Source organism: Aspergillus affinis (genome assembly GCF_023601865.1).
Source record: "Aspergillus affinis strain CMG 70 chromosome Unknown NODE_34_length_287566_cov_88_205910, whole genome shotgun sequence".
Classification (NCBI taxonomy): domain Eukaryota; kingdom Fungi; phylum Ascomycota; class Eurotiomycetes; order Eurotiales; family Aspergillaceae; genus Aspergillus; species Aspergillus affinis.
In genome coordinates this window covers 74,795-87,537 of record NW_026515815.1, presented here as the reverse complement: position 1 = coordinate 87,537, position 12,743 = coordinate 74,795, and the positions used below count along the sequence as shown (strand labels likewise).

At 52.1% G+C, this 12,743-nt stretch overlaps 3 protein-coding genes across 3 annotated transcripts; all 3 read right to left on the bottom strand.

Moving 5' to 3' along the window:
- Positions 1–811: 811 nt before the first annotated feature.
- KD926_006474 (lytic polysaccharide monooxygenase AA11 family protein) lies at positions 812–1,972 on the bottom strand (the record flags this gene model as incomplete). Its single annotated transcript, XM_053099462.1, has 1 exon — positions 812–1,972. One exon carries the CDS (start codon positions 1,970–1,972, stop codon positions 812–814), a length of 1,161 nt encoding a protein of 386 aa, XP_052956731.1.
- A 6,439-nt stretch (positions 1,973–8,411) lies between these two features.
- KD926_006473 (IMPACT family protein) lies at positions 8,412–9,476 on the bottom strand (the record flags this gene model as incomplete). The annotated part of the gene is made up of 1 exon (XM_053099461.1): positions 8,412–9,476. The coding sequence occupies one exon, from the start codon at positions 9,474–9,476 to the stop codon at positions 8,412–8,414; it is 1,065 nt and encodes a 354-aa protein (XP_052956730.1).
- Positions 9,477–9,886: 410 nt separating this feature from the next.
- KD926_006472 (putative aromatic amino acid aminotransferase) lies at positions 9,887–11,896 on the bottom strand (the record flags this gene model as incomplete). Its single annotated transcript, XM_053099460.1, has 3 exons — positions 9,887–10,940; positions 11,068–11,647; positions 11,773–11,896. 3 exons carry the CDS (start codon positions 11,894–11,896, stop codon positions 9,887–9,889), a joined length of 1,758 nt encoding a protein of 585 aa, XP_052956729.1.
- Between the last annotated feature and the right edge of the window lie 847 nt (positions 11,897–12,743).

The window sequence follows — 12,743 nt, the reverse complement described above, 5'->3', positions numbered from 1 at the left end:
CTTGGCGGTGACACCTCAGGCAGTAAGGCAAACATGACAGTCTAGGCGGTATGGACGACAACACTTTCTGCCGACGCTTTCTCTTGTCATCGTCGACAATCTACCTTCTACTCTATACAGACATTTTTCATTAACCTCTCATCTTTTTGTAGTCAATCTATCTACTTCTTTGTGGCAATACAATCGGTTCTATTTCAATTCTGACCCAGTTCTCAATTAGTAGGTCACGTCATAGATGACAGGTCACGTTTACTGCCACCATGAAGCCATTGAACTCATTCAACGTCACAACCAGGAAGATCTGACAGGTCATGATCAGCAGAACAGATGAAACGTCGCATCTAAAAAAAGTATTATTAGGAGCACTAGATCTACGAGATCCTCAAAACAGAAGATGAGTTTAGAAATACGAACGATTCATCTACAGATAATAAAGTATTACTAGAAAGGTAGAGATTTACGAGGCCCTCCAAAATGAAGGCCTTGAATCTACCAGGAAATTTACCAGGAAAATAGATGAGATGAAAAACAAATCAGATAATCTATTGAAAAAAAAGGTATATGAAAATTCGGAATGATCTTTACAAAAAGGTAAGTCACTTCTTTCCTCTCATCTTTAAAAGTACATCTAGAGAAAAGAATAACCATCACACCAAATCGGGTCCCATCCTCACAAGTAGGTCAACAAAAACCACCCATGAAAGAAACAAGGGAAACGAAGAAAGAAGCAAATGGAAAGAAAGAAGAAAGATGAAGCGCGCGAAACGAGTGATCCTCTCACCCGCTCAGCGGGATATCAAGAAGAGTTCATTTACGCGTGGTGGTGAGCACCGTGAGCACGCTTGCGGTGGCGCATCTCAGAGAGCATGCGGGGCTTGAGAGCGGCGACGGAAAGCTCAGCGGCCTGGCCAGGAGTGCAGGTAGTGCCGCCAGCCATGGGCTGAGAAGGAGTCCACTGGCCGTTGGCGCAGCGCTGGAAGCTGCTGCCGTCAATGCAGTTCCACTGGCCCTCGGAGGTGCAGGCACCGGACTGAGCGCCGGAGGCACCGGTGTTGTCACCGCCAGCGGGCTGGGTAGGAGCGGGGGCAGCGGGCTGAGTAGTGGGAACGAAGACACCACCGTCGGCGCCACCGGAAGGCTGAGCGGCGGGCTGGGTGGTGGGAGCGGGAGCGGGAGCAGCGGAGCTCTCGCTGCCGCCCTCGCTGCCGCCCTCAGAGCCGCCCTCAGAGCCACCGGAGGAGTTGCCGGGGGTGTTGCCAGCAGCGCCGAAAGAAGGAGTACCGGTGCAGGCCTCGCTGCCCTCTTCGGCGAGGTTGCCCTTGTCACCAGCATACTCAACCTCGGAACCGGGGTTGGGGAAACGAATGTCCTTGCCCTCGGCGGTGGTGCAGCCGTTAACGTTGGCAACGAACATGTCGGGGAAGCTGGAGTCGCGCTTGACGGGCGAGCGCTTGGCGGAGGAGCCGCCCTTGACGGTGACGGGAGCGCAGTTCATGTACATCTCGCGGTTTCCGATACGGTTGAACCAGGTCCAGGCAAGGGTGTACTTGCCGGGCTCGATGCCATCGGGCACGGTGTACTGGAATTTAGCGGAACCGGAGCCGTCGGGGTTCTCGGGAAGGTTGCCTTCGACGTTGGCGGGGCATCCACCCTCAATGGACTTGATGACCATCCACTTGGAGTCCTTGGTGGGCTCGAGGTCCTTGGTGAGAGAGACCTGGCAAGAACCACCACCGTGGGTGGCACTGCCCTGGAAGGTCAGAGGGTTGGCCTCGCCGATGTTGAGGATGTTCTCCTCAGCGGGGGCGTCATAGACACCGGACCGCTGCTTGCAGGGGAAATCGCTGCCATCAGCCTCCAGAGGGGAGTTGTTGAGGGAGTCTTTGCCGTAGGGGGTAGGCGAGCTCATGAGCATGTGAGCGTTGACGGCGGAGGCGCCCAGAATGGCGGCAACAACGGTCTTGGAGAACATTTTGTCGAAGGTTGACTGTTTAAACTTGAAATCGTTCTAGATTTGATTGCGAGTTTGGCGAAATTCTGATCGTACCAGACGAACTCAGAACTTGGAAGACGGTTGAAAAGCTGAGAAAGAAGCCTTTGTCAGGAGTCAGCAGAATGCTCGTTTGAAGGATATTCGAGTGGTGTTGATGATGCAAGATGCGATGAGAAGGAAAAGCCAAGAATGTTGGGCATATTTATAGATTGTCGCCGACAGATCCCCGGCTCTCCACAATGGGAATCGAGCGCGAGATGCCGGCAATCGACAATCCATGAAAGAACACCGAACAAAGAAACCCCGGATTTTCCATGCATTCACCAACAAAAGGAAGCGGAGACAATACCTTTGTAGTAGAAGAAGAATCAGGAACGAGCCGTGATTCTGAACTGACAAGAGCGGATAGTCTCAGAGAAGGAATGACGTAGTCTGCCACGGGCGAAACCACAAAAAAACAGTATTCACAAATGAAGGAATGTAGAACGAAACAGGAAACCAGGCCTGTTTGACAGTCGAAACCGTTGCGAGAGTAAAGGATTGAAGCGCGCTGCGTGATTGGGATGGAGAGAAGAAAAAAAGGGAGTAGACCAGCCGACGGCGAGGGGTATTATATAGGTTGAAGGCAGTCAGCCGGACAGTATATCAGATCCCAAGCGATTGACTGCCGACGAAGGGGAAAAGGGAGGGTAGGGTGGGGGTGGGAAAAAAAAATAAAAAAAAATAAAAAATTCACCGAAAACACAAAATCAAAAAAAAGAAAGCAGTGAATCAGTCAATCATCAGGCCGGACGGGGACCCTGGCAAGTGGGCGAGAAGCGTGAAAGCTGACGGATGGGGGCTCAATTGGATGCATTTGAGGGAAGATGAAACAGCCCCATCGGCGGGTGGAGACTCGAGAATTTGGGAAGGGCGGACGAGGATTGGATTGCGGCGAGAGACGCTGAAGAGAGTTTACTCCGTCAGGTCCAACGGTGGTGAAGGAGCCTAGGAGGGCGCTTGAGTGGCTGAAGGGCGGCAGTGAAGATCACCAGTAGGATGCACCGAGGAGACTGCGGGTACCTGACCAGGGGGGCGCCACAGGGATTGATTCCATGTCGTATTGCACAGCCAGTTCTTACTTCTAACCAACCGGACCCTATGTAGTTCCCCATACTTCATAGGTACCAGGTAATTCGACCGACCGCAGCAGTTTCACCACTGCAGACATGGTCGACTCTTGAGGGTCCAAAGGACGCGAAAAGAAAAGAAAACAGAAAAAGCAGACGAAAAAGGAGAGACAGACCCAAAAGCAAGGTCAGGACCCCAGCCATCGACCGGGCCAGCAAAGCAGATCCGAAAGTCAAGGTTGCGTTCAACTGCGTCACACCATCCGAGGGAGATGCCTGATTGGGCCCGGCTGCGGGCAATTGGCGCCGGGCGGGCTCCTCTGGCGGATCTATCACCAATCATGACGCGGGAACTGTAGACGGCGGTATTTTTGGTATACATCCATTACCGTATGGTCAACTGTCTCTGACTCTGTAGACATGGCTCTGTCCGCCGTAGAGTTACATCGCCTTGCCATCCTCCCTGTCTCCCGCAGAGTCCTCCCGAGCATCATATCATCCGCAATTAAAGAGTTACCTAAAAGTTACTCCCTTGGGGAAATGCTCAATTCTATTCATCATGGCCGGCCGGTGACTCCTACCTTCCCGCCGGACTGACCGCAAGAATGGAGACTCGTCGCTGCGATCATCCTCATTGGCACCCACTTGTGAAGTGGTGGCCGTCTGTCCTGGCCGCCATGTCCCACTTCCCTGCGATGAATGGGTCTGGCTATCCGCCGGGCGTATACCGTTCTGTGTTCCTTGTACAGGTGTCATGCCCTCGCCCGCTAGAGTAAATCGGCGAACCCGCGAACTGGGAAAAGATCCTTCCTCTGCATCGTCATCCTCCTGCGACAGGACCCCCAAAGCTTAGATGAGAATTATGGAATCAAAAAGAAAAACGAAAGAAACAGAGACAGAAAAACACCGCATCGAGTAATAATCATCCAGGCTTTTCACACCGGAGCTGACCGCTCGGCCCGTGGGGCGAATTCCATAAACCCTAACTTGGCCCTCCGCCCACACGAAGCAGAGGGAAGGTCCCGAACACTGACAGCCATCGCTTGATGAAACCATGTAATCTCGCTTCCCCTACGGTACGGGAGTTCCCTCTATCTATCAGGAACGCTTCCGAACCTGCCATCGACTCGGATCAATCCAATTTCTAGACGAGATTGCAGAGTTACAGCGAGGTCGGCAACACTCAAGGTCGGGAATTGCCATCAGGTAATCGAAAAAGGTCGTTGACTCGTACTCCGGTCTATAGAGTTGACGATGGATCCCGTTTATGCACGATTACTCAATTATGGATTCCCTGATCCCTCTCAGCTTTGGCCCGGCATGGGCTGTGTTGGTCCGATGGGTAGTCGTAAAATTCTCCGGGTTGAAATGGCCACCGCTTTAGCAGTTTAGCGCTGGGGGGACCGGTGGCGCGGCGAACGGCGAGGCCAAAAACGCTCTTGACTGGGCACTTGGGCCCTCCCTAGTCTCTGCAGGTACGTCGCCGGTGCAAGACATCTTGCGTTTACAGGGCTAAAATGCCTTGATGCTCTTAAAATATCATTCGCCCCAAACCTCCCCCTCCTTCCGGGCGGATAATAATAGCTATCAATATACGATCGAGGGGTCCGTCCGATGTGAGGTTGGGATGCAAGGGCTCGTCGACCTATGACATTTCATGTTTGGGTGAATTTCGACGACTTGGCCAACACAAGGATTCCCCAAGCGGACGATCTCTCTTCGGACCTTCAGCCAGATATCAAGAAATCACAAAAATACCGCCTAGCCATGGTTCCGATCTCCGCATCTGACCCATCGACCGACAAGTTCGGATCATTCCATCATCAGGTCCTGGTGGAGTCTTCCAACCGAATCAGCAATCTTCAAGGCGGACAAGGACAAAAAAGTTCGGATCATCAATCTCATCCACATTACATCAATCAGGGTGTTCCGAGTAAACTGATCGCGAGTCCCCTGCGTTATCCACTTGCCATATCGCTTAAAGATGGAACAAGTACGGAGTAGAGCTAGAACGTTAGAAGGAGGGGAAAGGGATCACAGAACCGGATGGAACAGGGAACCGTCACCGACTTGAGATCTCCGGATGGATTTGGTGTTTCAGATAAATTCTACTTTGCCCCGCGGTGCTCGATGATTTGCCGAGTGCCACCAGACGGGGGGGGGGGGGCAATGGACGGGCAGAATTACATTGCTTTCTGCCTCTCCGACTTGTTTCCGGTTTTCCCTGAACTCTCGATGATCTAGAATACACTGTGAGTGGGAGTGGGAGGCCTTTTCCGTGATCTGCGCTCTATCTACATCAGGTACTTCCTCCGTGCGGTGGAGGAGTTGCCAATCGGCCCATGTCCCCGGTACCTTTGAGTTTTCATCTCGCACTTTGGATTTCGGCAGAGTTTGGGACCTTACAGAGGCTTGGTATCATTAACAATCAACCACCCTATCCCAGCTGTCCGACCGTCACCTACTTCTGCATCCGGTAAATCCCCCTCAGACTCTACTCCATACACCGTGCGGATAGGTAACTGGCATATGCCAGGCCGTCCGACAAATCCAAGAAAGAAAAAGTAAACAGCATCCCTGCCCCTAGTCCTTCCCGTATCCCCACTAGAACAGACCACCCTTGTTAAAAGACAAAGAAAACCAGTCAACGTGGGCATTTATCTCCGGGGCCACGAACCAACGGGCTTGGCTCTTCTAGCCGCTCGGCGTCGCATGGGGCCTTTTCGGCTCACCAACTACAGTCTTCTGTCTACGGAATACACCACATGGATCGTCATGGACCTGCCAACGCCACGAAATGCAGATTGCGGAATGCACCAAGGCCAAGGCCAGAACCAGGGCCCAGGATCATCATCCCCCCGCCCGAGGCGAACGAGTTAGAAAATAGACAGCCCGGCGGCTAACGGGAGCGTCAGGCACAGACAGCGAGAGTCGTTACACGGCTGCACCCCGAGGGACAAGCTCTGAGTGGTTGTCCTACATATCCTAGATCAGGTAAATGATAGACAAGAAGCGGGGAAACCTTACGGTGTATGGATTATGGATGACTATCACATCGATCAACTCGTCATTCATCACACGATGGAGCGGCTCGACGGGGCCGGAGATGCGAACCAAGCTTCTGTCTTGCCGCCTTCCCATCTATCCGATTTTTCTTCCGATGTGTACACAGTAGTTTGTTTTTCGCACATACTAGCTACTCCATAAGCTACTACTACTATGTCTAAGAAGTGAGAAAAACATACGAGTTCCTTCGCACAGCCTCCTACAAGTTCCGGGGCCGAAACAACGTCAGCTTACCTTTTAACAGTCTACCTAACTAGTAACTACAATGCTGTCACTGTCAGTTCCTACGGACAGAACGGACCCCGTACTACGTATATCTAGCTCGTTCTTAGTGTTTGCCTTGGACCCAGCACTAGGACTTAGTCGACTAGGCGGTGGTCGATATTCGATGCACTAGAGAGGATCTAGATAGGGCTAGATGGTGCCAGATACTACCTAACAATATCCGTACTTGGGTCCTGATTCCTGCACTACCTACAGTATCTTACTGCACTAGTACCCAACAGAGTCTAGCTGATGTTTGATACTTGACACGCCTCCAGTACGGAGTAGATCTGAAACGAAGGGTTTTGACAGTCTCGTCTCGTCTCGTCCAGTCTCCACGTTAGGTGATCCTTCGGCCCTATGATCCTATCGTTGCCTTTTTTTTTTTTTTTTTTTTTTTTTTTTTTTTTTGCATGTGAAGGCATCCTAACACAAACAAGGTAAATGGCTTCACAACTTGCAGAGTCTTCTAACTTGCCTGCCTAGAACTACCCCGTACTACCTAGCACAGTCTATACTCAGGAGTAGTAAGGTAGGTAGGTAAGTAGGCAGCCTCCGTACTACTCTGTACCTGGCAGTTACCCGCCGCAGTCTACACAGTACCCACGGAGTAGTAGCATGTACACAGCTGTGTAAGACCTGACAATGGAGACGGGATACCCCATCCTGCCTCCTAGGTACTCCGTATGCATGTACCTTACCTTATCCTACCGTGGTAATCCACTAGATGTTGGTTTTACAATAGTTTCTACCTTCTAGCTGTCTATCCTTCCGGGGTACGCCTGGTTGGGTACGCTAAGATGGTGCCTGTCTAGGGTACCTGATAATCATCCCCTATTTTGGTTCTTTTGGGCTCTTGGGTGTTGACGGGCGGATGTCAGCATTTTCCTGTTTGCTTACTTCCGATGGGGCGTGCATTGAGCTGCTACCTTAGCTTCCAGGAACGGATTACTGCGGAAAAGAGCTTCTAGATGATTCTGCTAACTAGAGATCAGAGATTGAAGATTAGAGGGAGATTGTACCTCGTATTATTTATTAAGACCCAGTTGGTCAATGAGTATAACACTGTAGTTAGAAATTAAGTAGTGGAGAACTGGAGAACTCTATACTACATCGTACGTAACTTTTACTTTCATTAATATTAAGCAGGTACTTAATGTCCTAAGCCAAGGTACGGCGCCCTATGGCGCTCCATATCCATGGATGTCGATGCTACTCTGTACTACCCACTCTCTGTTTCTGTTGACCTGTTGACTTGTTGACTCCCTGCCCTGACCGTACGACATATCCGGAAAAAGCCAAGAGATGCATCAATCAGTTTTGTAGATCTTAATTCAGGACCGTCGGTCGATGTCACCTACAGTGACTCTGATACTGATGCTACGGTTTGGCATCGAGTTCTAGATGAGCCCTTTCTTGTCTCTCTATTCTATTCTCTATTCTACGGAGTACAACACCTATACTAGCCGGACACTTCTATTGGCCTGCCTAGTTAGTTATTAACCAATACCCTATCCTCAATGGTTACTAGGCAGATAATTCACTGCCTCTCGGCGACCCCCGGTCATCGACCCCTTTTTCAGAAATTTCAGCGTGTAAAGATGAGTTACCGTCGGGTTGTTGTTGGGGGCCGGTCGCTCTAACTCGCAGTGTAGCATTTCGCCAAGTCATTTCATGCTGGGTCCATCTTTAGCTGCCTTGCGAGTTACCATTTTGTTGATTTGAGGTTCGTTGAACCGGGCACTCCGGAGGATTGGTTCTTGCATAGCCCATAGGGCCAGAGGGGCGAAAGCGAAAGGGGAGGGTCTTGGTCTTCGTGGTCTGGTCTGGTCTGGTCTGGTCCGCTCTGTTCTGTGCAACTGGTATGACAGACCAAGCAAGGCAGAGCGAGGCAGAACAGAACAGAACAGAAGCAAATCCCGGATATCCACGTTCGAAGGGGGGGGGGGGGGAAAGCAATATCCAAAAAATCTGTCAAATCATTTTTTCCCTTTCTTCTTGCCCTTGTCACCACTCCCTCCTCCACCGCTCTCCTTAGCAAACCCTCCTTTGATCAAAGCATCTCGGCCGACGGCATTGATGATCCGGAATCGATCCGGCCCCAGGTGGATTCCACCGTACCATCGCGTAACCACCACCACCACATCCCACACGTCCATCAACTGCATGAGATGAAGCAGACGGCCCCCAGCCGCCGTCTCGCCATCATCGTCGAAGTCCTGCACGGTATTCTCTGTAGATTCGCCTTTGCCTCCTCCTGCGCCGACGGGTTTCTGCTCCCGAATGCGCCACGCACTGATGTTGTGTGTTGCGGCTGCAACTTTCTTCTCCGTCGCGAGCAAGTAGTCCAGGTATGCTTGAGCCTGCTCAAGCGTCGACACCCGGGCCACTCGACCGACAAACACCGATTTCTTCTCCGTCACCACGTCCGACAGAATCCAGTCGGGGGGACTATCGATCCCAAAACTATCGCGGAGCGACAGCGTCGCGATCTCCTCTGGCTTCAGGTCCGACGGTGACGTTTCGTCGGATTCTGCTGTTGTCCCGGTTCCCTTGTCCCCATCTTTAGTAGTGTTGTGGTTGTTGCTCCCCCCAATATTCAACTCTTGAAAAGCCTCTACCGCTTCATTAATCACATCAAACAGACAGACCACACCAGGCTGGTAGCTTCGTCCAACAATATCCTCCAGCACATCGACGGCTAATTTCCCCTCTCCGCGCGACGCCGTCGACGCGGTCCCCAAGATCCGAGGCGGGGTGTCAGGGTACGAGGTGTCGAAGCCCAGAATAAACGACAGGTGCGGATGATTGGGGATTTGTAGCTTCGCGGTCGTAGAATGCGCGCTTGGGTTCGGGGCCCCGGAGCTGCCGATATCTAGTGTAGATGTAGACGTTGGTATTGTTGATGTTGATGTCGTAGTGGTAGTTGTATTGGATGCCGGTGTACTGGTTACGACGACGGTGTCGGGCTCGTAGATCGCATTGATGGCTTCGATTTCTTCGGCCAGATCAGGGTTCTGTAGGGAGTCGAGGTCGGAAGACATTGTTTGGGCATTTGGGGGGGTTGCGCTGTTCGCGATTGTGGTGACTGAGGAGAAACCATCGGAGAGAACCCCGCCGATGTCATTTTCGTCGGTTTGCTGAGTCAGTTACTGGTCTGTGTAGTAACTATTTCCTATTGTCTCCAAACAAATAGTGCTTTATTGTTCAATTGAATAGTTTCTGTGAAGAACTCTTTAAATAAGGAATAATTAGTGGGTCTGGGTTTTCCCTTTTTAAGTTTTAGATATCCAACGTTGTCTGATTATTGAGGGGAAAGTCCGTGCTACCCAAGATATATATTTAAGAAGCAAGCCGGTTATTGTCAATATTCATCCTTCAACGAAGCTGTTACTTCAACGCATCAAACGCAATATATGTCAAAAGACACCCCCTAATTTAATATGATAATTAACTAACACCCCATACCCAGCATATTCCCCAGGTTTTCCACCTGCAAGGACTGCAGCACATCTGATACGTCACCCTCAACGTCGATGCCATCTAAGTCCTTCACCTGCCAGAATGCGCGGAAACCACCGACCAACCTCTCAGTGATACTCCGGACTTCATCTCCCGGAACTGCCGAGAAACACAGTCTGAAGTAGGGATGGGATCGATCCGTGATCTGCTGCGAGGGAGAGAACATGCTACCAGGGGCCAGCAGAGACAGATGTGGAGCTTGCGTCAAAAACACCCAGAATGCGCGAGACAGCTTCTCGACCGAGTACGTCCCATGCAAGGGATGCGTCTCGAAGGCCGCCTTGATCCACACGAACATGCCGCCCTCTGGCCAGACAAAATCGTACAGCTGTACCTTATCCACCACCTCCCAGGTACTTTCGTCCGCGGATTCCGCGTCATCGCCGGCGTCGATGAGGTATTTGCCTTCTTCGAGCGCGCTGCACATGTCCTGCATGCGCTTCTCATACCCTCCTCGCAGTCCCTCCAGCCACCGCACCCAGCCGTCCATTTGCCAACCCTGATCGCCCTGCTTCTTGGTCGTCGAGGCGGTTTCATCGGTCTGCTGTCCCAGGATTAGCTCGGCCACCATGGCCTGAACGAACCCGGAGGGCTGCTGCGTCGTCGTCTCCGCGATGCGAGCGACTCGTTCAATGATGGCCGGCTGCGCGGTAATCCATCCCAAGCGGCATCCCGGCGCGATGGTTTTCGAGAACGTGTCGATGCGGACGACGCGTCCGTCCGTGTCAATGGAGAGATACGACGGGACGAGAGAGTCCAGGAATTGATACCCCGACGACCGACCGTGGGCATTGTAATTGCGCGTCGGCGACGCGGTGTCGACCGACGGGCCGCGGTATTCCGCCGCGAGACTCTTCGCGGACGGATACTGCAGATTCCAGTACGGATCGTCTTCGATAATCACAATATCGTATTGTTGACAGAGCGCGTAGATTTCTTTTCGTCGTTCGACGGACAGAATACCGCCCGTTGGGTTCTGGCCGATCCTGTTGCCAAGAATATGCAGAACCGTTAGTTAACTGTCGCTTGCCGTGCCCATGTGGGCTTTCATTGTTTATCCAACGCCCAGGAAAAGCGCGTCCCTTCACGCCAAACTTCCAGCGCCCTACTTACGTGATCGTGTATAGAAGATGCGGCCGGCGGCCTTTCCGGTTATCCCAGTTCCTGAGCACGTCGGCCAATCCCCCCTTACCGTGCGCCAGCATACCCTGCGCGTCAATCGCGACCGGCGCCACATTGAGACCACGCGGCTTGACGGTAGCCACGGCGTTCATGTACACGAACTCCTCGCAGAGGATGCCCTCGCGATGCCGCAACCAGTCGCGGTCCGGATCCCAGATATTGGTGAATGCTTCAACGGCCTTGGAGAAGCCATCGGTGGATCCGCAGGTCAGGAGGGTATCGGGGCCTTTGGCGTAGGGCACGTTAGGGTGCAGATGCACGCGGGTGAATTGTCGGATGAACTCGGCTAGGGGAGGCAGGCCTTCGACGGTTCCATATTGGAGGGCTGTGGTGATATCGATCTTCTTTTGTAGATTGGCTGTCGGACTTTCCCTAGGGATGGTCATCCGGGCGGATGAGCGCGCATCGTCAGATTTCTTCGTCGCATCTACCTCCGAGGGCGGGAAGCGCTGTGGACGAGCGACGGATGCTTCGATGGTATCGTAAGGGAAGTAGGAAGCATTGGGAAGACCTGGAGATAACCGACATGGGGAAGGGATCAGCGAGGTGACAGATTGACAGGCCGGTAGGTATGGATAATGGATGGCCAAAAAAACCTTATCCCATCAGATCAATGAGAGTGACAATCAAACCTACCGCCGGCTAAGTTGGCAATGCCTGGAATGAGGAAATATTTGTATAGATCCTTGATGGTGCTGGCCTCCCTCTTCTTAGTGGCGTAGGAGAAGTGATGGGATAAATCCAACGGAGGAGTAGCCATCGCGGACGACAAGAGGGAATTTTCTTTCTAAGTAGAGTCAACTACTCAATACTCAATAGTCGATGACGCAACTGTCGGTCTCAACAGACGTAGGAAGATGAAGATGGACGAGCTTTTACGAGTACGCAGTGATTAGACAAAGCATTCAGATTCAGATTGAGATCCTAATCCTACGTAACGCGGCACAAGCACATATAAGAAGGGCAGCGCTATCAGCCAGCAACCATTTGCTTGATAAGCACAACATCGCCGGTGGGCGCTCCACTTGGATTCCTGGTGGCCATCCTGACTGGTTGCAGCAGAGGCAAGACGGGATTTGTGTCGAGGATGGCGGATGTGATGTCTTATCCGACAAATCCGAGGGACTCACTAGAGTCAGAGTACTGATAGGGAGGGGATCCAGCAGGGGAGCGTTGCCGATCCCATCCAGACCTCTCCGCATGGGCTTCCCCGGAGTGAACGGAGTAGGGAGGATGCAATTCTTCCTCTATCAACGGTCTGTCAACCAGCACGTGACAATCTCCGCAGGATAGCTGACATAAGCACACCACCGCCACCGGGTGCAGCCACTCAGATGCACCGCCACCGCCTGACCTGGCGATCTTCCGGTGTTCTTCGGCGCTTCTTGTCGTCCGCTTCCCCTTCTTCTCCCTCATCTCTACCTCCATCACTGTCCAGTTATTCTTATCGCGCCGTTTGATGTGCGTCGCATTCAACAATCGTTATTGCTATCGGATTATGTCCTTCCACTGGCTGTGAGGGACTCGGCCTAGAACTCGTCCTTCTATTGATATTATTTGATCCCGATTGATTCATTTATTCCCGCCTGCGGTCTAGAACTCTAGCC